The following is a 22,821-nucleotide window of genomic DNA, read 5'->3' as shown; positions in this document are numbered from 1 at the left end:
GCCTCTGTGGGGGCTTTTGCGGGAAGTAAATACACGGAGCCACACCCTTTTTTGTCCCACACTGTATGTACACTCATTGGAATGAAATGTTACAGGGTTTTTTTTTATCATATTCTGTGCGTCTTTTGTTAAGACGATGTTAATACAAAATGGTGGTTACCCAGGGCGGCATTCTTTTACCCAGGGTAAAAAAAAAATATTTAGTAATACTCAGCGCTCATCAAATCCTCATCCGGTACAATAGTAATTGAAATTATATTGTATTCATTATATTGCAGATGGGCTGCACGGTGGTCGAGTGGTTAGCATGCAGGCCTCACAGCTAGGAGACCCGAGTTCAATTCCACTCTCGGCTTGTGTGGAGTTTTAATGTTCTCCCCGTGCATGCGTGGGTTTCCTTCCACATTCCAAAAACATGCTAGGTTAATTAGCCACTCCAAATTGTCTGTAGGTATGAATGTGAGTGTGAATGGTTGTTTGTCTATATGTGCCCTGTGATTGGCTGGCCATCAGTACAGGGTGTACCCCGCCTCTCGCCCAAAGAAGACAGCTGGTGACGACCCTCGTGAGGATAAGCGGTAGATAAATGAATGAACATTATTCCAAAGGTAAAATATGGTGGTGGTAGTGTGATGGTCTGGGACTGTTTTGCTGCATCAGGACCTGGAAGACTCACTGTGATAAATGGAACCATGAATTATTGTTAAACTGTTTGAAAATATGGGCTGCACGACGGACGAGTGATTAGCTCGCAGGCCTCACAGCTAGGAGACTCGAGTTCAATTCCACCTTCGGCCATCTCTGTGTGGGTTTTCTCCGGGTACTCCGGTTTCCTCCCACATTCCAAAAACATGCTAGGTTAATTAGCGACTCCAAATTGTCCATAGGTATGAATGTGAGTGTGAATGGTTGTTTGTCTATATCTGCTCTGTGATTGGCTGGCCACCAGTCCAGGGTGTACCCCAAAGACAGCTGGGATAGGCTCCAGCACCCCCCCGTCCCCCGGACAGATAAGCGGTAGAAAATGAATGAGTGAACATTATGGAATGTATATGATCAAATTAGCTAACGTTACTTGGTGGCTATAGACTAACAGCAGTTAATTTGACTGTACTGACTGGCTATCTTACTCATGAGATTGGCCTCGGGCCGCATTTTGGACACCCCTGGCCTACGTCTATGAGTGAGGAACACCATTCTTTTCATGGGGTCCTCTTTATCTCATATAAACAAGTTAATGGAGACTCATATGACCTGCCTGTTTGCCTCATATTGCAGTCCCGAGTGGGGTGCGATACCCCTCGAATTGGTATCAATCCGATACCAAGTAAATACAGGGCCAGTAGCACCGATATTGATACATTTTTAAAAATAAATGTTATTAAAATTATTAAAATTATTAAAATTAATTATAATTTTATAATTTTATAATTTTATAATTTTATAATTTTATAATTTTATAATTTTATAATTTTATAATTTTATAATTTTATAATTTTATAATTTTATAATTTTATAATTTTTAATATATTATTATATATCTATCTGTCCATCTATTTATCTGACTGTATAATGCTATTATATTTGTATAAAATGCTACAGCACATACGAATAAACTCCAAAGGAAAACATCCGTTCAATGAGAGGAAAGTTAAAAACCGGATGTAGTAGTATTTACCCTTCAAAGTAAGACTAAATAAACGGTGAGGGAATAAACTGCAATGGGATTTCACGGGGTGTTCATTTGACTTTGAAAACCCTGTAGCCAAGTTGGCGATGCGTGTTATTTGGTTCCATTTCAACATTTCGTTTCAACATGTCTTCCCAAGCCGATTAAACTCTTAATAGACGCTACTCTGACATTTTGAGAACACCACGGTGCGTACGTATGTACTTTTTTATATACCGTTGTTTATAGCGTATGTCGTACGGCTTTTTGTTGTTACAGTCTTAATATCGGATGCTTTTTGTAAGCGGATCTTGTTGAATATTTCGAGGTTAAAACTTGCCTTAAATGTATTTTAAGCTTTGCACTTTTATATGTACGATAATATTCGTGTAAACAATGGCGTCCGGGTTCTAAAATTGCGTATTTAACATGTCGGTTGATTGGAACGCCGACCCAGCTAACGGTTAGAGTTTAATGACATCATAAATCAGTGAATCCGTTAATAGTTATCACTAACTAGCATAGCACCATAGCCCAGAAACCTTTATTCAGTGACAGTTGTGTTCAATGTCATACTCGACAGTTGATGATTATAAATATCATCTGGTAAGAGCAACATCTTAATACATGTCGCAAAAACACGTCTTATCCTTGAATATGTTGTTGAAATATATCGCTAGAATGTGCTGCAAGCTAACCTCCCCTTGCTAATGATTTCCACTGCACAGCAGCTTAGCATCAAGCTAGCGGGCCTTTGTCAGCCGGGAGCAGAACCAAAACAACAACAGCATCACCATCAATGGTGTGTCTACATCCAGGAGCAGTCACATTGTCCTGTGTGTGCTCAATGAACTATCACCTCAGCTCACATCACGGTGAGTACCGGTTGTTTTTTATTATTATTATTTTTTAAACAAAAATACTCATACACCCCATATATTACAGGCCTTTGAGTGTCCATTCACCCTTGCTGTGATTGGTCAGGTTGAAACAAACTGAAATCCATTTGCCCTGCTAGTATGGTTCATTTGGTCAATTTCAAGTTTGTATTTGGTCTTTAAAACAGAGAAGAGCTGAGACATTTTTCCACATGATTTATAGCCTAAACAGGAACTTTTTACGGTCAGTAATCAAAAAACAATAGTTGGGGTAATAACTATAAAATCAATTTTCACTCGCTAAATGTACTGCAAAAAAGGCCAGTAAGGATAATTCATAATGCCGCCTACAGAGAACATACTCACTCCTTATTTCTAAGATCACAAATACTTCAACTTGCTGATATAGTTCATCTTCAAACAGCTAAAATAATACATAAGGCTAAAATTAACCAATTAACTAAAACTGTCATTTAATACTTCTCTACAAGAGAGGAGAAATATGATCTCAGGGAAGAACTCCATTTGAAACACTTACCGTATTTTCCGGACTATAAGTCGCACTTTTTTTTCATAGGTTGGCTGTTCCTGCGACTTATACTCCAGAGCGACTTATAAATGAAAAAAAAAACACCTTTTCTGTTTATGTTTATTTTTTGTGTAGCTGAATAAGCATTGTGTTAGCATATCTTACACCTATTCAGCCTGTTCTCTATTCTTTTATTCATGTTAGAATTTGCCTTCCAAGAGACAAAAATGTCTGTTTTGGTCAAGTAGTTTGGAAAATAAATTACCTGCCAAAAATGCGACTTATACTCCGTCGCGACGTATGTATGTTTTTTCTACCTAATTATGCGTTTCTGGCCTTGTGCGACTTATTGTCCGGAAAATACGGTATATGCTAGGACTATGTTAAAAAGCCATAGCATTTTAGTATGTGGAATCAAACTATGGAATGGATTGAGTAAGGACCTCAAACAATGCACAACGATGAGCCAATTCAAGAAACAATACAAGCAGTTGATGTTTGCTAAATACAAGGATGAAGAGTCTTGAACCAGTCATGATGTGCTATATATATATATATATATATATATATATATATATATATATATATATATATATATATAATCACTATATTGATACTTACTATGGTACCCATTATGGCATTGGATGCTCATATCAGCACGTAGTTTGGTATGTGACAAAAAAATAAAAAAACTTCAATTATATTATGAAAGCAGGAAGTGAACAAATGTAACAGTTACTGATTGTAAAAGTACCAGATGGAGGGGTAGGATTTAATAAGCTTTGCTTCTTCCTACTCCTTTTGGACATGTGGAACTGGGAACTGATTATGGGATGCACTCAATTGTAATCTGATGCATGTTCGAATGAAATAAAACCATTAAAAAAAATCAAAAACAAAAAAAAATTGTCATTAAATAAAAAAATAAAATAAAATAAAAAAACTTAAATTATATTATGAAAGCAGGAAGTGAACAAATGTAACAGTTACTGATTGTAAAAGTAACATGTGGAACTGTGAACTGATTACGGGATGCACTCAATTGTAATCTGATGCATGTTCAAATGAAATTAAACCATTACCATTACCACCATTACCATTACCAAACCAATGTTTCTGTTGATTAATTCCCCGTTGGACCTAAATGCGAGAAATCCCAGAGTGTACACACATGACATATTGGTCTCTTTCTTAGGCTGCACATGTATGGCGTTTGCAAGACGTGAAGGGGAGTTCTGCCAAGCCCAGCACCTGCTGCTCATTGTGGACAAGTGAACCAGATACTCCAAAGGCACAAATACTGCCATACACACTCACACAGGTATGTCAAAACACACAAGTACCGTGGAACTTTAAAGGTTACCGACAATGTCTTCTAGGGATGCTGATTGGCCTCAGATTTGTTTGTTCTGTCGACTTCAGCTTCCAGCCTTTCTGTGTGTACGTTGATGGGATAACCTTCTCAAAGGACAACCGTCCTCATCGGAGGATAAAATCATATTTTCCGTCATATACACAATATATCACTGAGTGACTGTCTCTACCTTTTGCAGGCTTTCATTGCCATCCTGTCAAACCCATATGAAGAAAGGACACCGTTTTGGGAACAGAGGAGGCTTTGCATTGCCTTTGACTTCCTCGCCACTCCCTTTCTACGCTAATTTACTTTGCTGAGTAATTTTTGGGCTGAGAAATTTTTAAGGAAAGCCAGCACAGGTCTTTTTTTTTTTTTTTTTTTTTTGGCCATCCTTTTTTATAAAGCACAGTACCATTTTTGTAAATTAAATAAAAATGAATCGACCGGCTGCAGTGGAAATCTCCTATGACTGTTTAAGGTTCCTTATCACGCACAATCCCACTAATGCACAACTTGGAAGGTTTATAGAGGTAGGACGCTCTTTTTTTTTTTTTTTTTTTTTTTTTTTTATTAACACCATTTGTAATTTTACTCCTAAGCTGTGTTTGAAGTCAGAGTGACATGCTATTTGATCGTGTGTTAATCTGAAGGATCTGAAGGCATATGGCGCTAACACCCTGGTGAGAGTATGTGCTGCTACTTACGACAAAGCACCAGTGGAACAGGAGGGCATTCGAGTCCTGGTGAGTGTACTACTTTTTTTTTTTCTCATTCTCAGGATCATAGTGGCCAGCCAATCACAGGGCACATATAGACAAACAACCATTCACACTCACATTCATACCTATGGACAATTAGGAGTGGCTAATTAACCGAGCATGTTTTTGGAATGTGGGAGGAAACCGGAGTACCCGGAGAAAACCCACGCATGCACAGGGAGAACATGCAAACTCCACACAGAGATGGCCGAGGGTGGAATTGAACTCGTGTCCACCGTGCAGCTCTCTCTTGGAACATGTCGCGGGAATTCAGGGCACGGACAAACAGACTAAAAAAAAAAACAGTTTCTTTCCTGGAGCCATCATCTCTATCAACAATTTGTAACCATGGCAACCAATCGTCCTCGACAATGTAAATCCTTCTATATTTATTATTTATTAATTCATTCATTTTCTACCGCTTATCCTCACGAGGATTTATTATTTATTATTTATTATTTATTATTTATTATTTATTATTTATTATTTATTATTTATTATTTATTATTTATTATTTATTATTTATTATTTTCTATATTTATTATTTTCTATATTTATTATTTTCTATATTTATTATTTTCTATATTTTGTATTTTGTTATACTGTCTTGCACTGAAAATGGAGCTGCTGCATTCTGATTCTGATATATATAGTATATCTGATATATAGGGGTCGAGTGGTTAGCGCACAGACCTCACAGCTAGGAGACCAGGGTTCAATTCCACCCTCGGCCATCTCTGTGTGGAGTTTGCATGTTCTCCCCGTGCATGCGTGGGTTTTCTCCGGGTACTCCGGTTTCCTCCCACATTCCAAAAACATGCTAGGTTAATTAGCTTTTGGAGTTAATTACACTCCAAATTGTCCATAGGTATGAATGTGAGTGTGAATGGTTGTTTGTCTATATGTGCCCTGTGATTGGCTGGCCACCAGTCCAGGGTGTATATATATATATATATATATATATATATATATATATATATATATATAAAATCAGAATTTATTAATTTTTTTCAGAATGCGCTTTATTGTCATTTTCCATATAGAATGAAATTGCAGCAGCAATCCAAAATAACTTGTTGCAGGATATGCCATTTGAGGACGGCTCCGCCCCCCCGGAGCAGGTGGTTGATGATTGGCTGAGTCTGCTGCAGACCAAGTTCCGAGATGAGCCTGGCAGCTGTGTGGCTGTGCATTGTGTTGCTGGTCTGGGAAGGTATGTTTGTACCACACATTTGATTGGGTCCATTTACAGTAAAAAAAAAACAACACACTAAATGTACATACCATTTTTTCGTAGTAAATTAGGTCCTAAATGTAGTACTGAGACACCCGGCTCTAAGACGCACTATCATGGGGGTATTCATTGAAGGTCACTATTTACTGTATCAGCACAGACATTTTGTTCTATTGGTGTCCCTTTTTAGTGTGCTTTAGAATTAGATTGGTATGCTCCTTTTTATTGATTTGTGCTTTTTGGTTTTTCTTTCCCAGAGCTCCCGTGCTTGTGGCCCTGGCTCTAATTGAGTGTGGGATGGAGTACGAAGATGCCGTTCACTTCATAAGACTGTGAGTAATGGCGCCTGACACATCCTTTTCGTGCAAGTTGAAGTATTTGTGATTTTAGAAATAAGGAGTTAGTATGTTCTCTGTAGGCGGCATTATGAATTATCCTTACTGGCCTTTTTTGCAGTACATTTAGTGAATGAAGATTGCTTTTTATAAGTCGCATTTTTTGCGGGTAATTTTTTTTTCCAAACTACTTGACCAAAACAGACATTACGTCATCTTGGAAGGCAAGTTCTAACATGAATAAAAGAATAAAGAACAGGCTGAATAGGTGTAAGATATGCTAACACAATGATTATTCAGCTACACAAAAAATAAACATGAACATAAAAGGTGTCCAGTGTTTATGTAACATAAACACTTTTTTCATGTATAAGTCACAGGAACAGCCAACCTATGGAAAAAAGTGCTATATCTGTATGGGTTGATATCCACAACTATATGGGTAATGTTTTGGAATGTTGTTTTTTTTTTTTCCCAGGAAGCGTCGTGGAGCATTCAACTCAAAGCAGCTGCTTTTCCTGGAAAACTACAAACCCAAATTGTGCTTGCGCTCCAAAGATGCTAACGGACAGAGCTGCAGCATACAGTAGGAATCGGGATGGACAAGCACCCCCGCCCTCTGTATCTTTACTGACGTGTCATAGGACCAAGCGTGTCGTGATGATATTGGATGTTGTAAGGATGTCGGTAAAATTCCCACTCGCTATACAGAATCTAAGATTACACCAGAAGCAACAAGACTGTTCTCATTAAGTTAACATAAAGCACACATTGAATATATGTTGCTTCAATTGTATTTTGGTGTTTTGCTGTGAAAAACGTAGCACGCAGGCTAACTAGGCTAGGCTAATTGACCACTCCAAATTGTCCATAGGTATGAATGTGAGTGTGAATGGTTGTTTGTCTATATGTGCCCTGTGATTGGCTGGCCACCAGTCCAGGGTGTACCCCGCCTCTCGCCCCAAGACAGCTGGGATAGGCTCCAGCACCCCCTGCAACCCTTGTGAGAATAAGCGGTAAAAAAATAATGAATGAATAATAGATATCAAGGCTACGCGGCGGACGAGTGGTTAGCACGCGGGCCTCACAGCCAGGAGACCCTAGTTCAATTCCACCCTGGGCCATCTCTGTGTGGAGTTTGCATGTTCTCGACATGCATGCCCACATTCCAAAAAACATGCTAGGTTAATTAGCCACTCCAAATTGTCCATAGGTATGAATGTGAGTGTGAATGGTTGTTTGTCTATATGTGCCCTGTGATTGGCTGGCCACCAGTCCAGAGTGTACCCCGCCTCTCGCCTAAAGAAGACAGATGGGATAGGCTCCAGCACCCCCTTGTGAGGATAAGCGGTAGAAAATGAAAAAAACGTCCCTAGCAGCACATTCGACAGTTCTGATGTTTTTAGCTATTGGCTTGCGGAAATGTCTCCCGGTGGCCGCCAACAAAAAAGTCGCATTTACTAGTGGTTACGTTTGGTGAGTCGAAGACAAGTCGGGGATCTTTCTGCACGTTGCAGTAGGCGATGTGAGAACCGACGGGGAAATGGCGAAATCAGCACAACAGATTCTACTACGAGTATATCTACACACGACTGCACAATGTCACACAACACTGTGAAGTAAAACAATAATATTAGTATTAGTACCGTATATATACATATATAGACATGATACTGTGCGTTGAAAATGTAGCGCCCGTCTGTGACATACGGGAACGTTAATGTGAAGGCATGGCCACTTTATTATGTCTGACATTGATACCAATACTGCAATGCATATGATGCATAACTGCCAATTTGACCATTTTTGGACCAATGGCATCATAGCATCCCCATTGTGTACATGATATTATCATATATGCAGTATATATATATATATATATATATCCATTGATGGGACCTCCCCTCCTGCCACATTGGTAATGGTTTAATTTCATTTGAACATGCATCAGATTACAATTGAGTGCATCCCATAATCAGTTCACAGTTCCACATGTCCAAAAGGAGTAGGAAGAAGCAAAGCTTATTAAATCCTACCCCTCCATCTGGTACTTTTATAATCAGTAACTGTTACATTTGTTCACTTCCTGCTTTCCTAATATAATTTAAGTTTTGTTTTTTTTTTTTAAATATGTTTTTTTAATTTTGTTAATTTTTTTTAATTGTTTAATTTTATTTCAACATATGATACATATAATTTAAGTTTTTTTTCATTTTATTTATTTATTTTTTTAATTTGGTTTTTAATTTTTTTTTATTTACATTTTTTTTAATGGTTTAATTTCATTTCAACATGCATCGGATTACAATTGAATGCATCACATAATCAGTTCCCAGTTCCACATGTCCAAAAGGAGGAGGAAGAAGCAAAGCTTATTAAATCCTACCCCTCCATCTGGTACTTTTACAATCAGTAACTGTTACATTTGTTCACTTCCTGCTTTCCATAATACAGTTTAAGGTTTTTTTTTTTATAATAATGTACCTCGTACCGAAGTACTCGGTGATATGAGCATCCAATGCCATAATGGGTACCATAGTAAGTGTCAATATAGTGATATATATATATATATAGCACATCATGACTGGTTCAAGACTCTTCATCCTTGTATTTAGCAAACATCAACTGCTTGTATTGTTTCTAGAATTGGCTCATCGTTGTACATTCAAAAATAGGTGACACGTTTGCAAAAATGATCACAAAACAAAGAATCACAATTATGCTTAGCAAAAAAAACAAAAAACTATTTTCTTCCTGTGGTGTTAAAGTGATCCGCAGTATAAAATGTCACGAAGTTATGTAATAGTCGGTGTCTGCTTTGACTTCTCCATCCGTGCCACGTAATTTGCGTCCCGGGGTGTAAAGATGCAATCCGACCGACTCGTCTCCGGTAGTCGTTAAAAGAACACACGTTACTGTACTACACACTTGAAGTGTACCTACTGTTTGTCCCATGTCGCAGTACTGCCACAAGTTTAAAGGGTGTGTTCAACAGAATGTATTCTTAAAAGTAAAAAAAAACAAAACATTTTATAGATTGTATTAATAGTATTACCTTAGTTCCGTCATATGTGCTTTTTACAATACAGCTTGCTATCGTCCTTGAGTGGCCTGTGGGATGATACACAAAATGTGCAAAAATAATTTTTCATGTAATATTCTACTTTGATTTAGACATCATACGGTACTACAGGTAAATCTGAACTTGATTACCCCAAGTTAAGGTAAATGACTTAGTTTAACTACAGTTTTTTTTCTTAATAAGCACTTTGTAAGTATTGGCAACAAACAGTATCACATCATATTGATCATGTCTATTCAGCATGCAGAGCCCATTTCATTATAAAAACAGCGTGCGCTAGCAGGTTTAGCAATGGGTAGTAGTGGCAGTATTTGTTAAAGTCCTAAAAAGAGTACACAAGTACATAAAATAATAATAAGTAGTTAATGAGGGATGAACCGACCAAACCGCTACCCAGTAGTTCCTCATTAGTTCATTGGAAACTACTGTATTTTTGTGTACCTTTTCATTGTAAAATGACACCAAGTGCAAAACTTGTCATGCACAAGTTTCCCCGTGGTGTCACCGAATCGGGGACGTTTAATATGACCCTCGTAATGAATTTGGATTTTTCACAATTTCATGATTGGTAACAGAAACTTCAGAATTTCGTGGAAACTACAAGGTGGATATTTATAAGCAGCTGGCGGCAAACAAAGCTAACCTTTTTTGCAATCCCATCTAAATTTCTTTCCATTGAACTGTACAGAAATGTTGTTCACTAAATCTACGTTAGTTAGTACTGTATTTTCCGGACTATAAGTCGCTTCTGAGTATAAGTCGCACAATGTCGAAAAATGCATAATTAAGTGGGAAAAAAAACATAAATAAGTCACACTGGAGTATATGGTAATGGTTTGATTTCATTTGAACATGCATCAGATTACAATTGAGTGCATCCCATAATCAGTTCCCAGTTCCACAATTTCATGAATGGTAACAGAAATTTCAGAATTTCTTGGAAACTACAAGGCGGATATTTATAAGCAGCTGGCGGCAAACAAAGCTACCCTTTTTTTTTTGCATTCCCATCTAGATTTCTTTTCCATTGAAGTGTACAGAAGTAAGCGATGAGCACGGTTAAAAGAGTGTAAGAAACAAGCCAAATAGCGTTGTTCAGATTCGGAATCGAGGGAATTGTGTTATTTTAGCCACGTTTACTTGTTCCCGTTTCAACCACGGAGCACGACATTGACGCTAACAGTCACATGTTTTTGCTGCGTGATTCCAAATGTGCTTGTAACATGCTGTCGTTTATATTTTTATTTAGTTTATATTACCCCGTTGTTCCTTTTTAGTGTTTTGGTTCTATGTTTTTTTTTTTTATTTTGCGGTGTTTGTTGGTGAAATGTCTAACGTCTAATTAAAAGTGAGTGTGTAGTGGAGTAGTTGTGTTTACTTGTGCAAAGCTAGAGAACATTCAGAAGTCTTACACGCTACACATTATTTTTTTCTGTGTAGCAAACGTAACAAAATAATAAACTACTCATGCTGTGAGGTCAATGGTTGTCTATTTGGGATTCATTTGTAATGTGGACACCAAACAGACCTCTGTAACCCCTCTCTGTGTGTGTGTGTGTGTGTGTGTGTGTGTGTGTGTGTGTGTGTCATTGCCTGTGGCTGTGGTCTTTGTACACGTGCACGGAGATGTCAAAGTGGAATCACATGGAGTCAATAGCTGGTTCAAGGTTGATTGCTTTTCCTGACTGACATGCCGCACTCCATGTTGAACACCATAGGGTCTTGACCTGTACACCAAAATATAAAAATAAGGTCTACATCATGGGTGGCCATTTTTTTTTCCACCAAGGAAAATATATAAACAGCCAATCACAAGGCACATATAGACAAACAACCATTCACACTCACATTCATACCTATGGACAATTTGGAGTCGCTAATTAACCTAGCATGTTTTTGGAATGTGGGAGGAAACCGGATTACCCGGAGAAAACCCACGCATGCACGTGGAGAACATGCAAACTCCACACAGAGATAGCCGAGGGTGGAATCGAACCCTGGTCTCCTAGCTGTGACGCCTGCGTGCTAACCACTCGTCCGCCGTGCCGCCCTTTCTGCTGTTTTTTGTGTTTAATTTATACCAATAATAAAGGAGTCGGGTTGCATGGCGGTCGAGCGGTTAGCACACCGGCCTCACAGTTCAATTCCCTTGTTCAATTCCACCCTCGGGCATCTCTATGGGTTTTCTCCGGGTACTCCGGTTTCCTCCCACATTCCTAAAACATGCTAGGTTAATTAGCGACTCCAAATTGTCCATAGGTATGAATGTGAGTGTGAATGGTTGTTTGTCTATATGTGTGCCCTGTGATTAGCTGGCCACCATTTGCCCGAAGAGAGCTGGGATAGGCTCCAGCAACCCTGCGACCCTCGTGAGGATAAGCGGTAAAAAATGATAATAGCATGATAGTAGCTCTTATATATTTTTTTCTTAGGTAATTTCTGTATGATATCATTACTAAAATAACCATAACTAGCATTGCTAGGAATGCTACATGTTTAGCATCAATATAGTTGTTTATTAATCCCCATAATAGTAGTCTTATGAGTGTTTATTTACCTGCCACATGCTGTTCTGTCATGTTTTGTTGTCACGGTGATTGTAATTAGTGTTCTGTTTACTCACCGCACAGATTTAAAACCCCTGAGCTAACTCTTAGCTAAACTGCTATTTTGGATCAGCCCAAAAAAAGAATAGGTTTGTATTGAATGTGTTGGGCAAAGACAATGCCAATACAAGCCTTATTTTTTTTTAATTAAACCTCATTTATTACCTTTAACTGTTCGAGAAAATGGTGTAAAATAACAGAACAAAGAAAAAAATACAATATAACCCTTGTTATCAATATTTGGATCGATCCGCCCACCCCTACCGGTCACCTCTAATTAGGGTTGAGAATGCTACATGTTTAGCATCAATATAGTTGTTTATTAATCCCCATAATAATAGTCTTATGTGCGTTTATTTACCTGCCACATGCTGTGCTATCATTTGTTTTGTTTGTTGATTGTAATTAGTGTTTTGTTTTCTCACCGCACAGGTTTAAGACCCCTGAGCTAACTCTTAGCTAAACTGCTATTTTGGGTCAGCCCAAAAAAAAGAATAGGTTTGTATTGAACGTGTTGGGCAAAGACAATGCCAATACAAGCCTTATTTTTTTTTAATTAAAACTCATTTATTACCTTCAACTGTTCGAGAAAATGGTGTAAAATAACCGAACAAAAAAAAGATACAATATAACCCTTGTTATCAATATTTAGATCGATCCGCCCACCCCTACCGGTCACCTCTAATTAGGGTTGAGAATGCTACATGTTTAGCATCGATATAGTTGTTTATTAATCCCCATAATAATAGTCTTATGTGTGTTTATTTACCTGCCACATGCTGTGCTATCATTTGTTTTGTTTGTTGATTGTAATTAGTGTTTTGTTTTCTCACCGCACAGGTTTAAGACCCCTGAGCTAACTCTTAGCTAAACTGCTATTTTGGGTCAGCCCAAAAAAAGAATAGGTTTGTATTGAACGTGTTGGGCAAAGACAATGCCAATACAAGCCTAATTTTTTTTTATTAAACCTCATTTATTACCTTTAACTGTTCGAGAAAATGGTGTAAAATAACCGAACAAAGAAAAATATACAATATAACCCTTGTTATCAATATTTGGATCGATCCGTCCACCCCTCCCAGTCGCCTCTATTTAGGGTTGAGAAAGCTACATGTTTAGCATCAATATAGTTGTTTATTAATCCCCATAATAATAGTCTTATATGTGTTTATTTACCTGCCACATGCTGTGCTATCATTTGTTTTGTTTGTTGATTGTAATTAGTGTTTTGTTTTCTCACCGCACAGATTTAAGACCCCTGAGCTAACGCTTAGCTGAACTGCTATTTTGGGTCAGCCCAAAAAAAAGAATAGGTTTGTATTGAACGTGTTGGGCAAAGACAATGCCAATACAAGCCTTATTTTTTTAATTAAAACTCATTTATTACCTTCAACTGTTCGAGAAAATGGTGTAAAATAACCGAACAAAGAAAAAAGATACAATATAACCCTTGTTATCAATATTTGGATCGATCCGCCCACCCCTACCAGTCACGTCTAATTAGAGTTGAGAAAATGCTTTTACATCAGTCCGCCAGCAGGAGGCGCACTCGCGCATGTTATAGCGAAGCTACAGTGCATACCCAAAAAAAAATGGCTTATAGCTTTTTTATTTCCCAGCGTCCATTTATGTGATTTGGAATAAGCCATAATTTATTGTGTGTCGGGGGGAGGGAGGAGAGACCAGAAGTGACCGACAGATGTCACGGATGAACGGTGACTCTGACCCACTTCACCCCGCAGAGCAGACCGGAAGCCCGCTAAATGACGATGAAATGGTGCAAAAAATGTAATTTTCTTCAATGAAACTGCGGTTTTTTTTTTTTTACATCCGTGCGGGTTACATTTGGATTAAACGGCACTGCAACAGAGATGAAGGAAGGAAGGTAGGAACGAAGGAAGCAAGGAAGGAAGGGGAGGGATTGAGAGGAAAGTGAGGAGCAGCACTTTTGGGCTTCCTTGCATCTGGACGTCTGGTCTGCTGCACTCCATGAGACACGAAGAAGAAGGAAACACAAGCACCAAGGAGAAGAAAGTTCTTTTTCCAACGGGACAAGGGAGCAGCGGGAATGTTGCCGGTGAGTTCCCCCCCCCCCCCCCATCGTGGGACCAACTAATATGCGAGCATGACTAATATGTCGGGAAATATCACAATATCAAATACACGACACCTCATTTTGTGTAATGTACATTATAATACTAAGCGTGTTTATATCAAAGTAGCACAATAGCAGACCTCGAACATTTGTTTTTTTTATCTATAGAGTTGTGGTGGTGGTAGTTTACATCAATAAGCTAAACCATGGGTGTCCAAAGTGCAGCCCGGGGGCCATTTGTGACACACTGCATATAAAAAGTACTAAAAAAAACACATTTTGGCGTCTGTTCCAAAATCAGAGTAAAGAATAAATTGTTGTGACAGGAAGGAATAGGATTAAATTTTACTTTTTTTCATTATTATTATTATTTTTTTTACGAAGTGAGATGTCATTGTATGGTCATATCACCTCGTACTTCGATACGTGACAACAAAAAAATAATAGGAAAGCAGGAAGTGAACAAATGTAACAGTTAGTGATTGTAAAAGTACCAGATGGAGGGGTAGGATTTAATAAGCTTTGCTTCTTCCTACTCCTTTTGGACATGTGGAACTGTGAACTGATTATGGGATGCATTCAATTGTAATCTGATGCACGTTCAAATGAAATTTGGTGGCCAGCCAATCACAGGGCACATATAGACAAACAACCATTCACACTCACATTCATACCTATGGATAATTTGGAGTGGCTAATTAACCTAGCATGTTTTTGGAATGTGGGAGGAAACCGGAAAAAAACCTACACATGCACGGGGAGAACGTGCAAACTCCACACAGACATGGCCGAGGGCGTAATTCATTCACAGTCACATTCATACCTATGGACAATTTGGAGTCGCTAATTAACCTAGCATGTTTTTGGAATGTGGGAGGAAACCGAAAAAAACCTTCCCATGCACGGGGAGAACGTGCAAACTCCACACAGACATGGCCGAGGGCGGAATTCATTCACACTCACATTCATACCTATGAACAATTTGGAGTCGCTAATTAACCTAGCATGTTTTTAGAATGTGTGAGGAAACCGGAAAAAACCTTCCCATGCACGGGGAGAACGTGCAAACTCCACACAGAAATGGCTGAGTGCGGAATTAAACTCGTGTCTCCTAGCTGTTAGGCCTGCGCGCTAACCACTCGGTCCATAACTTTATTATATAGTTATGCAGTTGTTAGCCGTTAGCATAAACAACTTCATTTATTTTATGTATGAACTGGAGTACCCTCCATGTACACAGGTTGTGTGATGACACTTTTATGGTTACAGTTGATTACAGCTCCTCAAATAGTGGGGCGGGACCCCTTTCGGCGTCAGTGCAGACCTGCCAACATGTACATTTTTTGTGTACTCGGCATTTAATTTGACTTTCTTCACATTTTATTGTATTTTCCTGTTTTCAGTATATTAAATAGTATGAATAAATAGATATTAGTAGTTTCTCCATGTTATTGTCCACTATGGGGGTCATTACAGAAAAGAATTGGGAACCACTGCCATAGATAAATTTTACTGGGAAAAAAAAACAACCCAGTGTGTGTCTCTGTTTCTGTGGAACTCTGACACACACACACACACACACACACATACACACACACACTGGAAACACTTCTTTGTAGTTAATTATGGGTGCTGTCAGCACTGAACAATACACTTGAAGATATAGGGATGTTTTTTACTGCTGGGAGAAATGCCGAAACGGAGAGAGCTTCTAATTTCACCTTTGACCTTACCTTTCACGTCTGTTCTTCATGTACTCTTGTTTTGGTGCAAAACATTTTAGGTACATAAAAAAAAAAAAAAAAAATCCCCCCTAAACTTGCTTTATAGTACAGGCCGTTGGTATTAGCTGGATTTACAAATGGCGCAGCGTCAACAGCCGTGCTAAGCTGATTAAGTACTGTGCAGTGGAAAAATGTGCAAAATCATTTTTCATGTAATATGCTACTTTGAGGATGCATGGCGGTCGAGTGGTTCGCACGCAGACCTCGCAGCTAGGAGAACCAGGGTTCGATTCCACCCTCGGCTATCTCTGTGTGGAGTTTGCATGTTCTCCCTACGTTTTCTCCGGGTACTCCGGTTTCCTCCCACATTCCAAAAAACATGCTAGGTTAACGAATGTGAGTGTGAATGGTTGTTTGTCTATATGTGCCCTGTGATTGGCTGGCCACCAGTCCAGGGTGAATGAATGAATGAATGAATGCTACTTTGATTTAGACATCATACGGTACTACAGGTAAGTCTGAACAAACTTCATTACTCCAAGTTAAGGTAAATTACTTTGTTTTTAACTAGATTTTTTTCTCAACAAGTACTTTTCAAGTACTAGTATTGGCAACAAACAGTATCACATCATATTGATCATGTCTATTCAGCATGCAGAGCCCGTTTCATCATAAAAACAGCGTGTGCTAGCAGGTTTAGCAACGGGTAGTAGTGGCAGTATTTGTTAAAGTACTAAAAAGACGTAGCAGCCGAGTACACAAAATACACAAAATAATAATAAGTAGTTAATAAGGAATGAACCGACCAAACCGCTACCCAGTAGTTCCTCATTAGTTCATTGGAAACTATTGTATTTTTGTGTACCTTTTATTGTAAAACGACACCAAGTGCAAAACTTGTCATGCACAAGTTTCCCCGTGGTGTCACCGAATCGGGAACGTTTAATATGACACCTCGTAATGAATCTGAAGCGGGATTTTTCATGATTTCATGAATGGTAACAGAAATTTCAGAGTCTCTTGGAAACTACAATGCAGATATTTATAAGCAGCTGGTGGCAAACAAAGCTACCCTTTTTTTTTTGCATTCCCATCTAGATTTCTTTCCATTGAACTGTACAGAAATGTTGTTGACTAAATCTGTGTTAGACAGGGCAGATATTTATAAGCAGCTGGTGGCAAATAAAAGCTCCAAAGCGCTCCCTGAAGATACGCTTTTTTCGCATTCCCATCTGGATTTTTTTCCATTGAACTGTACAGAAATGTTGTTGACTAAATCTGTGTTAGACAAGGCAGATATTTATAAGCAGCTGGTGGCAAAGAAAGCTCCGAAGCGCTCCCTGAAGATACGCTTTTTTCGCATTCCCATCTGGATTTCTTTCCATTGAATTGTACAGAAGTAAGGGATGAGCACGGAGAAACATTCCCTCGGGATATTGATTACAGCTATGGAGAAAAGATATCGGTTAAAAGAGTATAATAAACAAGCCAAAAAGCGTTGTTCAGATTCTGAATCCAGGGAATTGTGTAATTTTAAGTGATATTTTAGCTTGTTTTTCACAAGATATTCAATAACCCAATGACGTAAGATATTTATTGTTTATGAAAACACTAAAAATACTTTGTTGTCGCGACTTGTCGTCTTTTCCGAGTGTTCTTCCTCTTGCGTACGAGACACGTATGCGATGCGCTCCAAACGAGGCGGTAAGCTCACAGTCAGGATTAGGGAAGGCCGGGTCAAGGATGATGTCTTCCGGTGTGTCTGCAAAGCTCAGTGAGGTGGAGGCTCAAGTTGAAGTGCTCACATGTGGTTCCTATAGAGATGGCGTAGGCCGCATGAGCACGTTTGGGTGTGGACAGCAGAAGCTGGAGTGTCTGGAAGTCAAATCACATTCAGATGTCACTAAGTTCTGCTGCACTATATGCATGTTCACACACAAGAGATGAACATTGAACAATGTATTAAAGGAATCATGTCGGAAATTTACTCGGAAAAAATAGCAATATTACGATAATAAAGTAGTTAAATTTACGAGAATCGAATTGTGATCTTAGCCCTCGGCTGTGTGAAGGCAGGAAAAGTGGATGTGAGAATAAATATTAAAATATTAAAATATTATTTTTCACATAAAATAATATTTTTTCAAAAAAAATAAATACATTTTTAAATCAAATTATATATATTTTTAAATAATAGTAATATATAAAAATATCAAGTATCAATATCAAAAATAAAATATAAAAATATGAAAACATGAACAGGAAAACAGGAAAATATTAAAATATTAAATATAAAATAATATAAAAATAATATATTTTACATAAAATAATATTTTTTCAATAAAAATGTTTTTTAAATAACAGAATACATTTTTAAATACAATTATATATTTTTTGAATAATGGTAATATCTTAAAAATTTAAAAATTTAAAAATTTAAAAATTTAAAAATTTAAAAATTTAAAAATTTAAAAATTTAAAAATTTAAAAATTTAAAAATTTAAAAATTTTAAATTATAAAATTTAAAGATAAAAAAATAAAAAAAATTTAAAAATTTAAAAATTTAAAAATTTAAAAATTTAAAAATTTAAAAATTTAAAAATTCAAAAAATCAAAGATTCAAAAATTAAAATATTAAAATATTAAAATATTAAAATATTAAAATATTAAAATATTAAAATATTAAAATATTAAAATATTAAAATATTAAAATATTAAAATATTAAAATATTAAAATATTAAAATATGATTTTTTACATAAAATATTATTTTTTACATAAAATAATGTTTTTTTCCAATAATTTTTTTTAATTGAAAAAAATATTTTCCTCTACTCTTTTTCTACCTTTTTGTTAAAAAGGGGTAGTTTGGAACACTATTAATATAGTAATGTCGCCTAAACTGCTAATCAGTGATTGTCTCTGACCTCAGCATGTTATTTTTTTGTTTTTTTTTACTGGATGCCATTCTTTGTGTTTGTACAACATCAAAAGAGCTAAAGAGTACGCTAAACATGTTAACATGAATGATTAGAATCCAGGAATACAACCCCGGTATTTATCTGTGTTTGCAGGATTTGCATGTTTGTGCGTGTGCGCGTGTGCGTATCTAATCCAAGATTGACAGAATCCCTGCCCAGTCTGTCTGCATGCAACCACATCACATGATCTCAACAAGTGTGTAGAATACATCGAGATTAGGGTAGGAGACTTAATAGTACATGTATGGGAAGTATAGGGAGTATAGGAAAAAAAAGTGTGTCATGTGTCACCATGACAGATTAGCCGAAATTTGATCATTCAACGGCTGACGTGACATCATCATCACATCGCCAATGACTGGACTGGCAAAAACCCAGGATGTTCTTTTCTGATTGCTATTTTAATCTTTCATCTCTGCGTTTTAGAGGATTTGATCGGGCCGTGTAAAAGGTTAACTGATAAATTATTTTCATTTTCTGGCTAGCTGAAATTTGGAATCTTATTTGTGGATACTGATTTCAAAATGTGGCTGCACGGTGGTCGAGTGGTTAGCGCGCTGACCTCACAGCTCGGAGACCCGAGTTCAATCCCACCCTCGGCCATCTCTGTGTGGAGTTTGCACGTTCTCCCCGTGCATGGGAAGGTTTTTTTTCGGTTTCCTCCCACATTCCAAAAAAACATGCTAGGTTAATTAGCGACTCCAAATTGTCCATAGGTATGAATGTGAGTGTGAATGGTTGTTTGTCTATATGTGCCCTGTGATTGGCTGGCCACCAGTTTGCACGTTCTCCCCGTGCATGGGAAGGTTTTTTTTTCGGTTTCCTCCCACATTCCAAAAACATGCTAGGTTAATTAGCCACTCCAAATTGTCCATAGGTATGAATGTGAGTGTGAATGGTTGTTTGTCTATATGTGCCCTGTGATTGGCTGGCCACCAGTCCGGGGTGTACCCCGCCTCTCTCACCCGAAGACAGCTGGGATAGGCTCCAGCACCCCCACGACCCTCGTGAGGATAAGCGGTAAATGAATGAATGAAAAACAGGAGTATGGTTTAGCAAAAATTTTCATCGAAAACACAAGTTGTCGGCTGCACGGTGGACCAGTGGTTAGTGCGCATGCCTCACAGCTAGAAGACCCGAGTTCAATTCCACCCTCGGCCATCTCTGTGTGGAGTTTACATGTTTCCCTCTTTTTCTCCGGGTACTCCGGTTTCCTCCCACATTCCAAAAAAACATGCTAGGTTAATTCCCGACTCCAAATTGTCCATAGGTATGAATGTGAGTGTGAATGGTTGTTTGTCTATATGTGCCCTGTGATTGGCTGGCCACCAGTCCAAATGATTTCAAAATGTGACCGAATGAGGCCTGCCCTTTTTTGGCTTCACTTCACTTCCTGATCATGTGACAGGATGTTTGAGTCATCCAGGATTGTAAAAAATAGTAAGCTTTCCGTAACATTCCTCTTCAACGGTCCAAAACATCCCGGAGAACAAAATATGAATACCTATATGAATAACGTGTTTCTATGGTTCCAGGTGATCCTGACAGTGTACCTCAACGACACCCAACAGATGCTGACTGAGGTCCCAGTGACTCCTGCAACCAGGGTTGTGGATGTTGTAGAATACTGCAAAGAGCCAGGCGAGGGGGAGTGTCACTTGGCTGAAAAATGGAACGGACGTGGTAAGTGGTAACCATAGAAATGCAAGGTTCAAGACAGCTGGGATAGGCTCCAGCATCCCCGCGACTCTTGTGATATAAGCGGTAGAAAATGAATGAGTTGTACTTTATATTTATTTATAGTGTTAATAACATCACAAGACGAGCACCATATTTTAAGCTAACCGGAAAATGTATGCAAACTGTGTTTTTGACGGCCTTAATATAATATAATATATAATATAATATATATTATATAACTATAATATATATAACAATATATACGTATAATAATATATATTATGTAATTATAATATATATATATGTAATATATGTATATATAATATAATAATAAAATTCCTTTAATAATAATATTAATAAAAAAAAATAATGGAAAAAATAAAAAATATATATTTATAATATATATTATATAACTATAAAATATATAACAGTACACTATATAATAATATATATTATGTAATTATAATATATATTACAAATTATAAAATATATTACAAATTTCCCCACTGAGGGACGAATAACGGCATTTCTTAATCTTAATCTTAATCTTATATATATATATATAATATATGTATATATAATATAATAATATCATTTAATATTTAATAATAATATTAATAAATAAAAAAATTAAATAATGGAAAAAAATAAAAATATATGTAATAATATAAAATATATTATGTAATTATAATATATATATATATATATATATATATATATATATATATATATATATATATATATATATATATATATATATATATATAAAATTCCTTTAATAATATTAATAAATAAATTTAAAAAATAATGGAAAAAAATTACAAAAATATAATAAAAAATATAATAAAAATAGAATAGTTAAAAAATAATTAAAAAATGGGCCATCCTTGGAAGAACGTTCCTAAATCTGACTTGATTATAAAAAGGTGTGTGCAGGAGCCTACAAAAACCTCCAAGCAGGTCTTGGTCATGACAACACGACCTCATAGTTGGCCTTGTAAAGCTAAATAGTCCCGTCCATCACATGTTGGGAGAGACGCCGTGTCCGTCTCAAACACGGCCTACATTCATTCCGTCCAAGCGATTAGATGAGTGAACGACATCACTAGAAGCTTTCTTAAAGGTTGACCTGCTAAAGCAATAAATGATAAATGGAGTTATGAATTGTGTTTTGCTGTGACGAGATCATGCCTCAAGGCCAGGCTGGTGTTTTTATACGTGTGGATGCCATGCGCCATTGTCCATGGGTCTACTAAGAGCTTTGGTGGGGTCTTTTTTCCTGGGGGGGGGGGGCACGGGGTCCTCTGTCAAGAGTTTTTTTCAAATGCCGTATGGGAATCATATAACAATATATAAATATGGATGCTAAATTGAGTATTTTTTTTTGATCTTTGAATGAAGTTTTCTTTTCCAGAGAGAGTTCTCCCTCAGGAGGTGTTACTCCTGGATCTCCTTCAACAGTGGGGAGCGAGGAGGCCAGAGGTCAGCTTCTACCTGCGGCACTGTCCTTCCTGGTCACAAGGTACATAGATATCTATCTTCTAATCTAATTATGTAATGTTTTTTAATTGAATATTTAAGATTTTTTTTTAAATAAAAAAAATATTTTTGAATAAAAAAATACATTTTAAATAAAATAATATTTTTTAAAATAATAATAATATATAAAAAATCTAATATCAAATCTAAAAATCTAAAAATCAAAAAATCAAAAAATCTAAAAATCTAAAAATATTAAAATATTAAAATATTAAAATATTAAAATATTAAAATATTAAAATATTAAAATATTAAAATATTAAAATATTAAAATATTAAAATATTAAAATATTAAAATATTAAAATATTAAAATATTAAAATATTAAAATAATATTGTTCACATAAAATAATAT

At 36.8% G+C, this 22,821-nt stretch overlaps 2 protein-coding genes across 4 annotated transcripts in view; both read left to right on the top strand.

Moving 5' to 3' along the window:
* The first annotated feature begins 1,719 nt into the window (after nt 1-1,719).
* Nucleotides 1,720-11,598, top strand: LOC131140124 (protein tyrosine phosphatase type IVA 2-like). Of its 2 annotated transcripts, none has more exons than XM_058090277.1 (8): nt 1,720-1,878; nt 2,398-2,544; nt 4,272-4,397; nt 4,630-4,963; nt 5,084-5,176; nt 6,235-6,404; nt 6,683-6,757; nt 7,239-11,598. In XM_058090277.1, exons 4-8 carry the CDS (start codon nt 4,868-4,870, stop codon nt 7,348-7,350), a joined length of 546 nt encoding a protein of 181 aa, XP_057946260.1. In that variant the 5' UTR covers nt 1,720-1,878; nt 2,398-2,544; nt 4,272-4,397; nt 4,630-4,867; the 3' UTR covers nt 7,351-11,598. The 2 variants fall into 2 exon arrangements, with proteins under 2 accessions (XP_057946260.1, XP_057946261.1); XM_058090278.1 differs by having other exon boundaries at nt 6,274-6,404; nt 7,239-11,597.
* A 2,505-nt stretch (nt 11,599-14,103) lies between these two features.
* LOC131140123 (apoptosis-stimulating of p53 protein 1-like) overlaps nt 14,104-22,821 on the top strand; it is a 43,544-nt gene continuing 34,826 nt past the window's right edge. The window contains exons 1-3 of one of the 2 annotated variants that reach the window (XM_058090273.1): nt 14,104-14,525; nt 20,784-20,931; nt 22,343-22,450. In XM_058090273.1, coding sequence (XP_057946256.1) covers nt 14,517-14,525; nt 20,784-20,931; nt 22,343-22,450 — 265 coding nt within the window. In that variant the 5' untranslated portion in view covers nt 14,104-14,516. The remainder of the gene's footprint in view (nt 14,526-20,783; nt 20,932-22,342; nt 22,451-22,821) is intronic. The other variant, XM_058090274.1, reaches the window with a different exon arrangement.

The sequence above is a fragment of the Doryrhamphus excisus genome, chromosome 13, assembly GCF_030265055.1.
Source record: "Doryrhamphus excisus isolate RoL2022-K1 chromosome 13, RoL_Dexc_1.0, whole genome shotgun sequence".
NCBI classification, from domain to species: domain Eukaryota; kingdom Metazoa; phylum Chordata; class Actinopteri; order Syngnathiformes; family Syngnathidae; genus Doryrhamphus; species Doryrhamphus excisus.
The sequence above is the reverse complement of the archived record's forward strand: the minus strand, read 5'-3'. Positions and strand labels throughout refer to the sequence as shown.

Excerpts from the sequence above, each read along its gene's own strand:
- LOC131140124 (XM_058090277.1), top strand. The coding sequence starts at position 4,868 with ATGAATCGACCGGCTGCAGTGGAAATCTCCTATGACTGTTTAAGGTTC. Across the intron at positions 4,964-5,083 it reads AACTTGGAAGGTTTATAGAG|GATCTGAAGGCATATGGCGC; the intron begins GTAGGACGCTCT and ends GTTAATCTGAAG. Across the intron at positions 6,405-6,682 it reads TGTGTTGCTGGTCTGGGAAG|AGCTCCCGTGCTTGTGGCCC; the intron begins GTATGTTTGTAC and ends TTTCTTTCCCAG.